The following is a 12763-nucleotide window of genomic DNA, read 5'->3' on the forward strand; positions in this document are numbered from 1 at the left end:
TATGACCTGGGCTGTGCTCCTCCGGCCCCCCACCAGCCCAAAGGTCAGCCTGGAGATGATCGGACGAGCAGAACGAGCTGCTGGTCCGGCGCCACGAAGCGATCGTCGCCGCAGGCAGCGCCGCTCGCCCCGCCCCGGCCCCCGCTGAGCTCCCCCGCTGGGCGGAACCGCCGGCAGCCCTCACCCCGCGGCCAGCACCGGCCGTGGTGAGCAGCGCAGCGGCGCGGAGGTGTCCGCGGAGGATGATGGCGCCGCAGCCCGCCGCCGCGGTGTCGGGTCCGCTGGACCCTACAGGTGAGTCCCGACACCTGCCCCGCGGCAACTTCCCTGCCCCGCTGAGGGCGTGAGCGCCGGGGACGCGGCGGGAGAGCGGAAGCCGGCTGCAGGGGGGCCGGCGGGCGAGGCTGGAGGGGAGCAGTGGCTTCGCCCGCCCCGGGCGGCGAAGCTGCCGCGGGTCCGGCTACCGGGCTGGAAAGGCGCAAGCGGGGACTCTGCCCGGGCTGTGTCCCCAGAGTGAAACACTGGGGGATTTCAGCCCGAGATTGCTGGTGCGGGTCGTGCTGTCTCTCTGACTCTCACTCACTGCGGTGTTTTTAAACACCAGTTCTCTGGAGCTGTCTGCCACGCTTTATGAGCTGCTGTGCTGATGGTTTAACGATAGATAGTACGAATAACTGTATGCGGGGCGTTAACAGAAAAATTAATGTGAGAGATGCCCTTATGTGCTGGGTAAGAAAGGGCAGGTGCTGTGCTGGAGCAGGTGGCAGTGTGAGCAGGGTGCGGAGCTGGCTGGGGCAGGCAGGGGCCGTAGCGGGGCTGTAGCCTTTCGGTGGGTTCTCATCCGGCTTGGGTTTCTTTCCTCCTGCTTGTACTAATGTAGTGGTTTGCTGCTGAAGTGGTGTGCTGGTTATATTTACAGTGTACGTCCAGGAAAATAAACACACGCGCAAAAGAAAGGACAAGTATTTCATTTTTTCCACTGAAATTCATTAAAGTTGAAAAATACAAAGCTTATTGATAGGAATTACTCTGTGTAGTGTTTGGAAGGATAAACACAGACTTTGCTATGTACCCAACTATCTTAACAGCCAGTTAAGATAACACATTAGGTCTTACCTTTTTCGCTTCCAAGTTTAAGAAAAAGAAATATTGGTGTTGAAGATGTAGCAGCGGAAGATATGCTTTTAAAATGTAATCAGCAGAAAAAGAAGAATCTGTACTCTAGCTTTAAACTAGTAATTAGCTGCTCTTTCAATTATTTATTAGTGAAACAACTGCTGCTGAAGCAATGAAGTCATAGTGACACTCCACAGTATCACTTACTATGGCTACACTACATCATATAGCAAGGTTTGGGGAAATGTTTTTTTGTTTCCTTTTTTTTTTTTTGATGGAGGTGAAAGAGCACAGTAGTGTTTCCTGTGGTCTTGAATGTGTAACACACTCATAGATTCTTCATCAACAAATTCATAATAAAGATAAGACATGGGCCTGATAAAACCTGTGATCTTGTGGCTTGAAACAAACGCTGTTGCATCTGGTGTAATTAGTTCAGCACTCTGGACAAGTCAGGCATTTAATCAGAGAAGGGAAAGCAGTCACCACCAGCAGGTATGAATATCTCCTTCAAGTATCTCAGTCCACCACATTTAATTTTGGGACGCAATGTAAAATTAATTAAATCTTGATGCTATAAACCATTTTTGAAAATACTCAATGAAAACTGTAGCTGAGAGAGGTGGCACTGAAGTGAGCACTGCAGCAATTAGAAGTTATTAATTTAGCTCCAAAGCTCTTCCCTTAAGTATTTTTCTCGATAGCAGCAAAGATAGTTTTTGTACTACACTCCTCTGTTTATAGTGAATTACAGCTGAAATTATCTTATATATGGTTAATGCCACTCCTTGAAACATGTTAATATTTTTAAATAATATTCATTAGGTAATAAAAATGCACTGTGCTTTCTGCTACAAAAGTTTCCTCCCTCTTCTCATATTAGGATGCTAATACACATTGGGCTGGGGCACGTATTTGAAATAAGTGTTTCCATTTAGATCACCTTAACTACATCAAAGAGGAAGGTATGAAACTGTGTGGTGCTAATATTCAGCAAATGTGATTGTGATCCCCGCAAATTGCTACATCCTGCAGCGATTCTTTCCTTGCCAAACAACATTCCACACTTTTTAACAGACTTTATGATGTCTAAAGCTGGATTTTAAAAGGAGTGGTGAAATTAGCAAAGCATAGTTGCCTTGGTCTAATTGCAGACCTTTGTTGGTTTGCTTTTATTTAAATTGCAGGCCATATGCAAGTTTTTCTCCAAGGCTGAGAGATGCTCTTTCACTCTATTCTTTCTTTCCCTTGACCCCTGGATGCATTCCATGCCATGTTTCATCACTAACTTGTTCATTCACCCTTTGCTTTGTTCAAATCCAGGCCCTACCATTCATCATTAAATCCAGCACTTTGCTTTTTACCAGCAGTGTGATCTGTCCCCTCCCCACAAAACCATTCATTTTCCGTAGTCTTCTTACAAATTGAATTTATCCCCCAGCTGTCGCGAACAGAGCATTGTAAATATAATTTTGTTTCCTGCAGCTGATGAGCGAGCACGAGATTTTGCTGAGTCCAGCAGAACTTGGTCTTCAGCAGGTATTTTTTTTTTCTTTTTTACTCTCTGGAGGGTGATCTCAGTTTCTCTCCTCATGTGCCTTTCTGTCCCAGGGAGGCAGCAGTCTGGTGTCTCCTTGTTCTGACAGTGTTCTCTTTCTTTTCTTTGGGGTAGCAGGGCTGAGTGGCTTGAGCAGGTACTTTGCCTGACAAAAGCAAAGCAGAGAGTGTTTCTGTGACTGTTCCTTTTCATGCGCAATTTAAGTCTGTGCTAGGCAGAGCACAAGCCAGTGATGTGGAAGCAACATGACCTCTCCAATTTATCTCCCAATTTTTACTGTAGTGCCCATTGCTACAGCATCCAAACTCAGTTAATACTCTACTGACCAAAACTGCTGAAGAATATTGCCAATAGAAAGTGATAACATGTTCACATCCTCTGTTGACCTCAGCCTCAAGCTAATGCTAATAAGGATATGACAAGAAGGTTTCTTCCTACATGCTTGATTTTTGGTATGCTAGAGATAAGAATTTGAAGCTATAACTAAACTGGATTAAGGTCCAAACTAGAAGTTTATAGTGTTCTTCCTGAATCATTGTTAAAGAAGTTAAAGGGCATAAATGTCAAAATTATTCAGAAGCACACTTCAGTATTGAAAAATTGGAAAGTCAATAGCCTGCATTAACTGTTGCCTTCATTACAGGAGCATCAGCCTACAGGAAGGAAATTCAGCCTAGAAATACTGACAGCAACATTTCCTCTGTTCTTAATTTAACTGCAATTCTTGTGTATGGTCAGCCTTCGGTCCAAGCCCTGTCACAGGGAGTGTCAGGGAAGAAGGTTGAGCCAGCCCCCCTGTCTGTGCTGTCGACAGGGCTCCTGAGGGAATAGCCTAGCATTGGGTTTTGGATGGGAGGTGTATTAAAAACAAATCCAAAAAGCTGCATGGCAACTGCTACAAACATCAGTAAACAAAGACTCGACATATCTTGGGAGCCAACACAACCAAAATAGCAGAAGGAAGCTAATAGTAGGAACACTTTGCAGCTGTAGCCTTTTTCAGCTGATTTACAAATATTCTTTAGGCCTCACAATATACTGGTGATGTATGTACATGTAATTATACACAGTTTGATATACAGCAAAGATTTTTATTGACGTGACTAAGGAAAGTCTGACAGCTAGAGCGGAAATCAATTTAGTCCCAATTTCTAACGATCTTCTCGAGAATACGGCAATCCTTGAGAACAAGATCTTGCGTCTGCTCCAGAAGGAGCCTTTTCTATGCTCCTGCCTGTAAGTTCTCTCTCCTAAGGGTGGAGTTTATAGCTAACTGCATGTAGCTATGAGTTTCCAAACTGGAGTATGAAAAAGAAGAGATGCGGTTGGATGTTTGCCTCTGATTTGAGATGCAGGTGGTAAAACATTGATGAATGTAAGGACTGAAGGGTATCACATATATAAGTGCCTTCTGGCATGGGTAAATTTCAAAGTCAAAATGTAGTTCAGTCAAAAAAAAAAATTACCCTATAAATAATGACGTTCTTTTCTGGTTTAGCTCACTAAATCCACATCTGATTTACTCCAATTACATACCAAGAACATGCTTTTTCTAAGATAATTTGAAGCAAACTCAGTCTGGGCAGTCAGACTCATGTCTTTCTTTTCTGCACATCATTACTAATAATCAAAACTCTGGAGGACAGGTTGCACCCTTAGTCTATCTCCATGCAATCTGGTTAACCTTTTCCAGTACGGGTGTTAATTTGAGAAAGATGTGGAGGCTTAGCTCCTCAAGCACTTTTTATAAAAACATTCAGTGGTTTCAGAAACACTTGACTGAGAATCATCTGTCCCATTGGCTTTCAGAAGGTTTGTGTTCCTACTTCCCTTTAGAGTATGCCTACACTGCAGTTATAGTTTCATAAGAGAGGATATGAGCATACATACCTAAGCCACCTTTAGCCTAACCTTGATTATCATAAAACCAGAGAGTCTTAGAATAATTAGAGTGGGAAGGTTCCTCAGAAAGTTGACTATGTAGTCAGACCAGATTTCTTGGGGCTTTTTTGATTGATCAAGGATGGAGACAGCACAACCTCTTTGGGCTCCCTGTTCCAATGCTCGACTGTCCTAATGTTGATTTGATTTTTAATTTTTTTTCTCCTCCTATAACCAGTCTGAAGTTCTTTGTATTTCAGTTTATGTCACTGTCTTCTGTCTTCCTGCTGTGCACTACTATGAAAAGCCTGAGTTTGTACTTCTGACAACCATCTCTGGTAGCGCAACCAAAAGCCCTGTCATCTCCAGGCTGAGCAAACCCTGTTCCTTCAGCCTCTTGTCAAACAAGGAGTGCACCAGCCCCTGATCTTTTTTGGGGTCCTCTGTTGAATTCATTTTACTTAATTTCCCTCTGAACTCAGCAATCCAGCTAGTTTTTTAATCATGTGCTTGTCCACCCATCCAGGCCATGATATCCCAACTGGTTTATGAGATGTTATGGGATACCACATTAAAAACATGACTAGATTTAAAATAAAAGACAATCCATGGCTCCACAAGTCCAGTCATTTTGTCATAGCAGGGTTGATCAGACATGATTTGGCTCTAGTAAATCCATGGTGATTGTTGTCAGTCACCTTTTCCTTATGTGCCCAGAAATATCTTACAAGAGGATTTGCTCCTTAGTTTTGGTTCCAGCTTCCAAGGATCCAAAGTGAGGTTGATGTAATTCCCCAAAACATCATTTGGGCCTTTTTTAAAGATGGGTAGAGCATTTGCCTTTCTTCAGTTATTGGGGATTTTCGGATCTCCATGAATTTTCAAAGATGATAGTGTGGCAAGGGCATCAGATTTTACTTAAAATTTGGTAAATATATTGAATAAATCATTTTAGGCTTTGGGAAGGGCAACTGATCTGTGGAGTTACAAGTCTGAAGTCTGCTTTCCCCTCTTGGCCATGTGAACTGGCTTCTTTGAAAGAACTGCCTTTAATCCCATACACTTGATGAAGAATTCATTGATAATTATGATCCTCTCTGTTTCCATGTCCCCAGTGACTTTCCATGGATTAACAGGGAATTGGCAGAGGCAGACAGCTGGGGCACAGGCTAGAGGGGAGATATCTGGAGAGTCTTATGGATTATTTCTTGATCTTCAGGTGGAAGACTTTGTGCATTACTTTGTACATAAGCTCAACATATGATATTTTTTCTTCAGCAAGGATGCTTGCATTTCACACTGAAAGACTGGTTGTTCTACTGGGGAGATGTCAACAAATAGAGATTTTTCTTATAAATGCATTTATTAATTGAAACTACTTGAGTTCGTTTGCAAATATCACTGATCTAGCCTGCCTTTTGAACTGTAACCAAGTTACCTGACTTTAAACTCAAGTGATTCATTGCAAATGGTTTCTGCTTGCAGAAACACAATGCTGACCCACACAAGGCTGCCTTCCCCTTTCACCTATTGCTCCCTGGTGAGGGCTGTTGCCTCCAGTATTCAGTGCAGCACCACAGCCTCTGCCTCATCCTGAGATCTCCCCTCAGCTTCATGAGGCCACAAAGGAGAGAGACATTGCCCCGTCCTCTTGTGTTCTTTCTGGAGCTCCATGCTGCCCAGTTACAGCCTGGGGTGGGATGGTATCCCATGGCCCAGCGCTCCAGAGATGATCCTGCACAGTACTGCCTTGCCATTCAAAGCAAAAACAGCAGAAAGGGGGACCATGGTTTGAATCGTTGGGTGCCTGTTGTTAGGTAGGGTCATGTAGCATAGAATCACAGAATGTTTTTGGGTTGGAGCAGACTTTAAACCTCATCCAGTTCCAACCCCCCTGCCATGGGCAGGGACAACTTCTGCTAGACCAGGTTGCTCAAAGCCCTGCCCAGCCTGGCCTCGAATACTGCCAAGATTCACTTCTGGATATCTGAATCCAAATCCCACTGATACTGAATGTATTTCACTAAGCAGCTACTGGTTTACAAAGGTAATCCCATGTATCACTCCCTGGTCAAAATTGTTACAGCTTTGCTTCAGAGATTGGCTTGCTTACTTCAGTGAATAGGAAGATCACATTTGTTTTCATGATACTGTGATCTTGTCTAAAATACGAATTTTTATGTTCTGTCCAGGTAGAGTCACATTAGCGCTTCATGTAGGTAACCGTCTAGGGCCTGCAGGATCTGACTTACGGATGTGAGCAATACTTAATTATAAATGTTGCTGAAGATAAGGTGTAATTATCATTGTCACTGACTTTCAGTTCAGCTTAATAAAAACTTTCCCTGTGCATGTACTCGATGCGTGTGCTATGCTGAGCTCTATCTAACTCTGTGTTTTTTAATTCCTTCTGTGGTCTGCCAGCAATTTTCCTTAGTGGGAGAACAAAAGCGGGTTACCAACAGAAAAGATTAAAAAAGAAAATCTTTTGATATTTTATATTTATTCTGCCATGATCACAATGAAAAGCTGCTTTTTTTTTTTTTTTTTGTTCCCCACCTCCTACAGGACAATTTGCAAAAAGGAAGAAGACTTCGCTTTGGTTCACAGTCTCTCTGCTGGTAGTGTCTGTTTTCATACTGACCATAGGTCTGGCAGCTACTACAAGAACTGAAAACATTACTGTGGGAGGCTACTATCCAGGCATCGTTGTGAGTACAGAAACTTATTTTAGATTATTAGGTACAGAGATAACAGGTAGTAATTCAGAGAAATTATTATCAGCTCGATATGGGAAGATCTGATAAAAAAAAAAACAAAACAAAACAACAACCAAACAAAAAACCTCAACCCTGAACAGTCCTGCTGCATTTCACAGGAGAGATGTGTGTCTTTGTTTTGGTCTCTTTCTAGCATGTGTGATAAGGTAGGGGGGTAAAGTCTGTTCTTTTGAAGTGCCAGAGGGGGGAAGGCTGTTAGGGGGCAGAAGGGGGGTAAGGCTGCACTGCACAGCAGTATGTTTGGTACAGGATTCCGTGTGAGAACCTGTGCTTGACTTCCCACTGGTCTCTATTGGGTGTGTAAGTGACTGGACAGGAGGCATGGGATAAATTCAAACAACCTTTTAGAGGTTTACTGTTTCGATTGCAGAAAGATCCACTCTGCTCTCTTGTCCATGTGCCCAGAATTCTGCTGGGTCTATCACAGGGAAAGCCCTGTGGATGGGCATGTGGAAACTTCTCCCTGTAGCCTGCCTAACATCCTCTTGTGCAGTCTTACTGCCAGTCCTCTTGTACAAGATCCTCTTTCAAAATCCTTAGTCTTGTTTTTGCCTTGGGAGCTGGCCATTTAACCAAGTTCCTGCACTGGGCCCAAGATTTGAGTTGCGTCTACTTTGCCCTGTGACTTCTGGTGAGGTCTAGCCCTGTCAGACTCTTGACAGTTCAACCCCCATGGCCCATTCTGATCTCAGAACAAGGGATTGGTCATATCCAAAAGCATGGAAACCTCTGGAGTCAAAACCCTCAACATTTTAAATACCTGGGCAGTGATGTGAAAAAGAGGGTATGAGCAGCAAATTAAGAAAGGCTCATCTGCATCATCTGGTCTCCTCAAGCTAGCCAGGAGGCAGAGGGTGCAAGGTGAAGAAAGAAATTTGTGTAGTTAGGCACCTGCTTACTTACGTGACTTCACAACAACCAAAACATGTTGTAAGGTACTGTTTTATTTTTTGTTCTCTCTGAAATGAAATGCCCAGAGAAGATGGATATGTATCTTTTAATACTGTGTATACATTTTTGCATTCCCGTTAATAACTGGTGAGTTACAACTGTTCCTCTTGAGCAAGTCCTCTTCTATCTTAATTTAATGTTAGAACTGTTCCTCCTAAGCAAGTTCTCTTATATCTTAGTGTCATGCTGAGAATAGGTCTTTCAGAAAGATAATTTTGGAATAATGATCTATAAGGAGTCGTGTTTTAAAAATAGAACAAAAAGTAGCTCCAAGAATAAAACCTTGAAAGAATGAATTTTCCTTTCATTAAGCTAAAATAGATTAATTTGAATTAAAATCTTTTAGAAGACTGTATTACCTGCATTTGTTCCCTAGAAAGAAGTTCGATTTTTGAGCTGTGGCCTTTAATAAGCTTAATAGGTAATAAACCCACGTGCACAGACCAAGTTATTTCAGCATTTAGCTTCTTTTAGGAATAACGAAATGTCATTAATAACCAGATAGAATAGCTAGAATTTATCAGAATGCTTTGAAAACAAAACCTTTTCTTAATCATTTTCCCCCTCAAAAGATTGTGAGGGCTAAATAATTTTCGTAGAATTCAGACTGTTTTGTGCACATAAGGGGTTATTGAAGTAACTGAGAAAGGGTGATGGGTATTGTCAGTTTAAAACTTCATAAATCCACTAAATACCATAAACCTTTAGCAGGAGTTAAAGGTGCTATGCAGACCTTGCATGCTATCTTGCCAAAAGCCTTGTCAGAAGTGTCTGACCGCCCTGCTGCATTCGTGCCTCATTGCATGTGGTCTCCAATGCAGCACTGGCAGATGGACCATGGGATGACCTCTCCTTTGCCAGTCAGCAGTCAGCCCCCGATGAGCTGACCCTCAAAAGGTGCTTCTCTTTTCTGGTGACAGCAGGGAGAGCTTAGAAAACCAAGATAGAGCTTATCATGCACTTTCAGATACCTGAAGCTTTGGCGAGAATGCGAATACATATTTAACTACTGGGCTCAAAGAAAGGAAAGATTATGAGGTCAGACTGTTAATTACAGTGGAAAATAAGATCTATTTCTCATGGAATCCAGTAGCAAAATATCAACTTCAGGGGTGGCAGGTGAGATCTAAATCACCACTGACCTTAGGTAAAGGATCTTTGTCTTAGATCCCATGCAGAATTAGGATTTACCTTGCAAAGCCCTACGTAGGTGAATAAGACTATCCACTTGCATAGATTTACTTGCATTTAGGAGCATTTGCAGAGCAGGGCTGCAGGGCTAAGTCCATAATATAATTTGGCCTTCTGCTTAGTTCCCACTGGCTTCAAGAAATTAAGTTAGGTGCCTTAATTTCTTTGCATATGTGGTCACTTGTCATTTGTTTTGGAAAAAGCATTTTTATAAATACATCTTTATAGTGCTAGGTATTATCTGCATTTATGCATCTAAAGTAATTGAACATAAAATATTTCTGTGTGTAGACGAGTTAGTGTAATGTTCCACTTTGGAAAGTGTCTATTTAGATTATTGCTTGATCATTTGTTTAGGTTTAGGAATGTCTTTGTGGAATGGACTGCAAAGCCACACAGAGCTGGAGCTTCTTCAGCCTCACTTCCTTATAAATACTGTTTATATTTTAATGTCACTTCTCTATGACTACTGCTTGTATTATTTTCATTTGCTATTTTTATAATGCTTCAACCAGTCCAGTCCCAGTCACCATACTGATCTGGACTCCTATTCCCAACCCAAATAGCCTATTGTCTAAACAGACAAAAAAAGGAATGCATATGACTCTAAACCAATCTCAGCAATGCCATGGCTTACATTGTGATCTCTGTGGTTCTGTTTTTTCTGATTTAATTGTCATTGTTTAGAATTTTCTCATTTTTTCTTCACATAGATAATATTACTCCGTTCTGTGTCCCCTGCGTCAGCCATAAATGGGGCTTTATGGATTGCTCCCACTGGCATGAGAAATGGGGCTTAGAACCAGGTGTCATTTTGATGTGGTTATCTAAATTTACAAAGTTGCTGTCCCCTGAACAAAGTGTCCTTGTTCACAGTTCCAAGTGTCTCTCTTATTCAGCTGTCAGCATGAATATTCTTGCTCACTCTTTCAAAGTCTCTGCTTTTAGTCCTTGTGCCTCCCTTTCACATAAATCTTCCCAAAGCACTCAAGAGCAGCTCTCTTTCCTTACATTTGCTTTCTTGAGAGGGTGTGATGGATTCCTGTTGTGATACTGAGCGAGTAAAGTGCTTCCAGGGGATGTGCTTTCTGCTGTGAGCAGTTGTGCATAACAGCAAGGAGTTACCGGCATTGCTTAAACCCTTGGCTGGGACATGTTGTCCTTAAAAACTTAACTTGTGCTTGGAGGAAAGGCTCTGAACCATATTCAGGGATCTCATTCCAGAAAGGGCCTTAGGTTCCTTAGCAGAAATGTTGTGCCTCGTCCATGGGTAGGTTGGGTGGGAGCTGAGGAGGTGAGTCTGGGAATGTCAGCCCTAGTGAAGAGCACAGCAAGGAGTGTGACAGTGAAGTGAGGTTGATACTGCAGTGACTGCAGGGCAGCGTGTGGCCAGGCAAGTCAATGGAAAAAGCCTGTTGACACCTGTGCTCCTGCTGCAGCTGTTTCTGAGTCTGTGGCCAGTCACATCTCAGGTGTGTGGCACCAGGAAGACCCTTTTTCTCCAAGCCCACATGAGCCTAGTGGGAGTGCTGACTGCAGGAAAGTCTGACGAAAGGCTGGTCTTGTCTGTTGCCACTGTACCTCATGTTAACCATGAATCCAAGGAGTTTCTACCTCTTCCAGCTTTCATGGGCCCATCATAAGGAGGGGACATTTTCTGCCAGCATGGTGTTGAAGCAGTACTTGCAGGAACAGCAAGGCCAGCTTACTCCAGCATCCCTTCCTTTCCTCTCTCCTGTGGCTGTTGGTGCTGCAGCTGTCCCATGCTGAAACTAACTGTAGTGGTCATTTTGCCATTGTCATGAGGACTTTTGCTGGAATATGTGATAGTGTTTAGTCATTAAAGTCAAATAAAAATAGTCCTAAGGGTTTGAACTTGGGTTACCTGCATGACAGAAACATGTAAATTTTTCGAGGAAAACTCTTTGCCTGCAGTTGCCTAAAGCTTTGCAATTTTCCAAAATAATGATATATGGGCTAAACGTAAGTGTTCTTTTCTCTCACTTTGCTTCATTTTTAAAAAGAGCTTAAAACTATGTGACTGTGGTTAGCAGTAGACAGGTTATAGAAGCATATGACTCTGCAGGCTTCTGTTTAGTTCACGGGATCATAGAATAGTTAAAGTCAGAAAGGACTATAAGATCCTCTAGTTCCAACCCCACTGCCATGGGCATGACAAGTTTTGCTCTGAATTAAAGAGCTGCAGTTGTGGTCATTCCCCATTACACTATATGATTTATGTCCAGCAGTAACTTCCACCCATTCCCTTGACTCACCCAAGTTATCCCATCTGTATGATACATCAGCTCAGATATCAATGTAATGCATTTGTATCTTGACCAAATAACCTGACCTCGTGTTTCTGTTGGTTTTGTTCTTGCCTTAGCTTGGCTTTGGATCTTTCCTAGGGATCGTTGGCATCTACCTGGTAGAGAACAGGCGACAAATAGTAAGTAACAGCCCTTTTCATTTTCGTTTTTTTTCATTTCAGAATGTCTTGAAAAGCACAAAAAGCAGGGATTTCCCGTTGACTTAAAACTGCTGTATCTGACTTAAAATGTTAGTTATTTGTTTCACCATTTCTGAGAAGTTTCAGAGAAGTATGAGTTGCCCAGTGACTCCATCTGTACAAGGCAAGGGATGGTCTGACTGCTGACAGAAGCAGCCTGCTCTTTTTTACTGAAGTACTCTGCTGCTGGTTTAGTGAGGTGAATCAACCAGGTAGGATTAGCTGTGTGACAGAGCTTGGCCAGGACCATGTAGCTGGGAGAAAGATGGGGAGAGAGACACAGTGCACAGGTCATGTCAGTTTGGGCAGGAACAAGCACAACACAATCATATCAACAGTAACAGGTGATCTCTTCCTGTGCTCTTTTAAGTCAGGAACACTCCTGAAACTGTATGTGTTAAAAAGAATTAAAAACCTGAGAGCTCTGTCGGTCAAGATTCCTTGCCTAGGTCGGACATGATCTGACAATGCTGTGTAATTTGTATTTAGATTTAGCTTGGCTTTGCAAACCTCTTGTTTTTATTTATGTGAGGAAGTCAGTCTTGTGATTTCCGGTATTCTTCTTCACGAATGCAGCCTTGTTCTCACTATTTGTAGGCAGAATTCTTTCATAATACCACTTTTTTTTTTGCATTGCCTTTAAGTTTCAGTGATGTATTAGCAAGTATTCCCCTCTTCTAGCACTTGTTTCTAGCTGGGTTTCCCAAAGAAATAATATTAAAAAAGCCATGATGTTTGTGTCTTTCTCTGTTCCCTCTTCTATTTTTTTGAATGTGT

The 12763-nt window shown here is 42.5% G+C and overlaps 1 protein-coding gene across 8 annotated transcripts in view; it reads left to right on the plus strand.

Annotated features, from left to right (window-relative positions):
* The first annotated feature begins 219 nt into the window (after positions 1 to 219).
* The window catches only part of TMEM255B (transmembrane protein 255B), a 63788-nt gene continuing 51244 nt past the window's right edge, over positions 220 to 12763 (plus strand). For 5 of the 8 annotated variants that reach the window (XR_008973891.1, XM_057422296.1, XM_057422299.1 and 2 more), the window contains exons 1-4: positions 225 to 294; positions 2602 to 2655; positions 7124 to 7266; positions 11864 to 11926. Coding sequence is in view for 7 of the 8 variants with exons in the window: in XM_057422296.1 (XP_057278279.1) it covers positions 243 to 294; positions 2602 to 2655; positions 7124 to 7266; positions 11864 to 11926 (312 nt within the window). In the remaining variant the exon portion in view is untranslated. Of the gene's footprint in view, positions 295 to 2601; positions 2656 to 7123; positions 7267 to 11863; positions 11927 to 12763 lie in introns of all 8 variants that reach the window. The other 3 variants (XM_057422298.1, XM_057422302.1, XM_057422297.1) reach the window with 2 other exon arrangements.

This window comes from Pezoporus wallicus, unplaced genomic scaffold, assembly GCF_028554395.1.
Source record: "Pezoporus wallicus isolate ANWC-B61680 ecotype Strahan unplaced genomic scaffold, APGP_CSIRO_Pwel_v1 contig_5785, whole genome shotgun sequence".
Classification (NCBI taxonomy): domain Eukaryota; kingdom Metazoa; phylum Chordata; class Aves; order Psittaciformes; family Psittacidae; genus Pezoporus; species Pezoporus wallicus.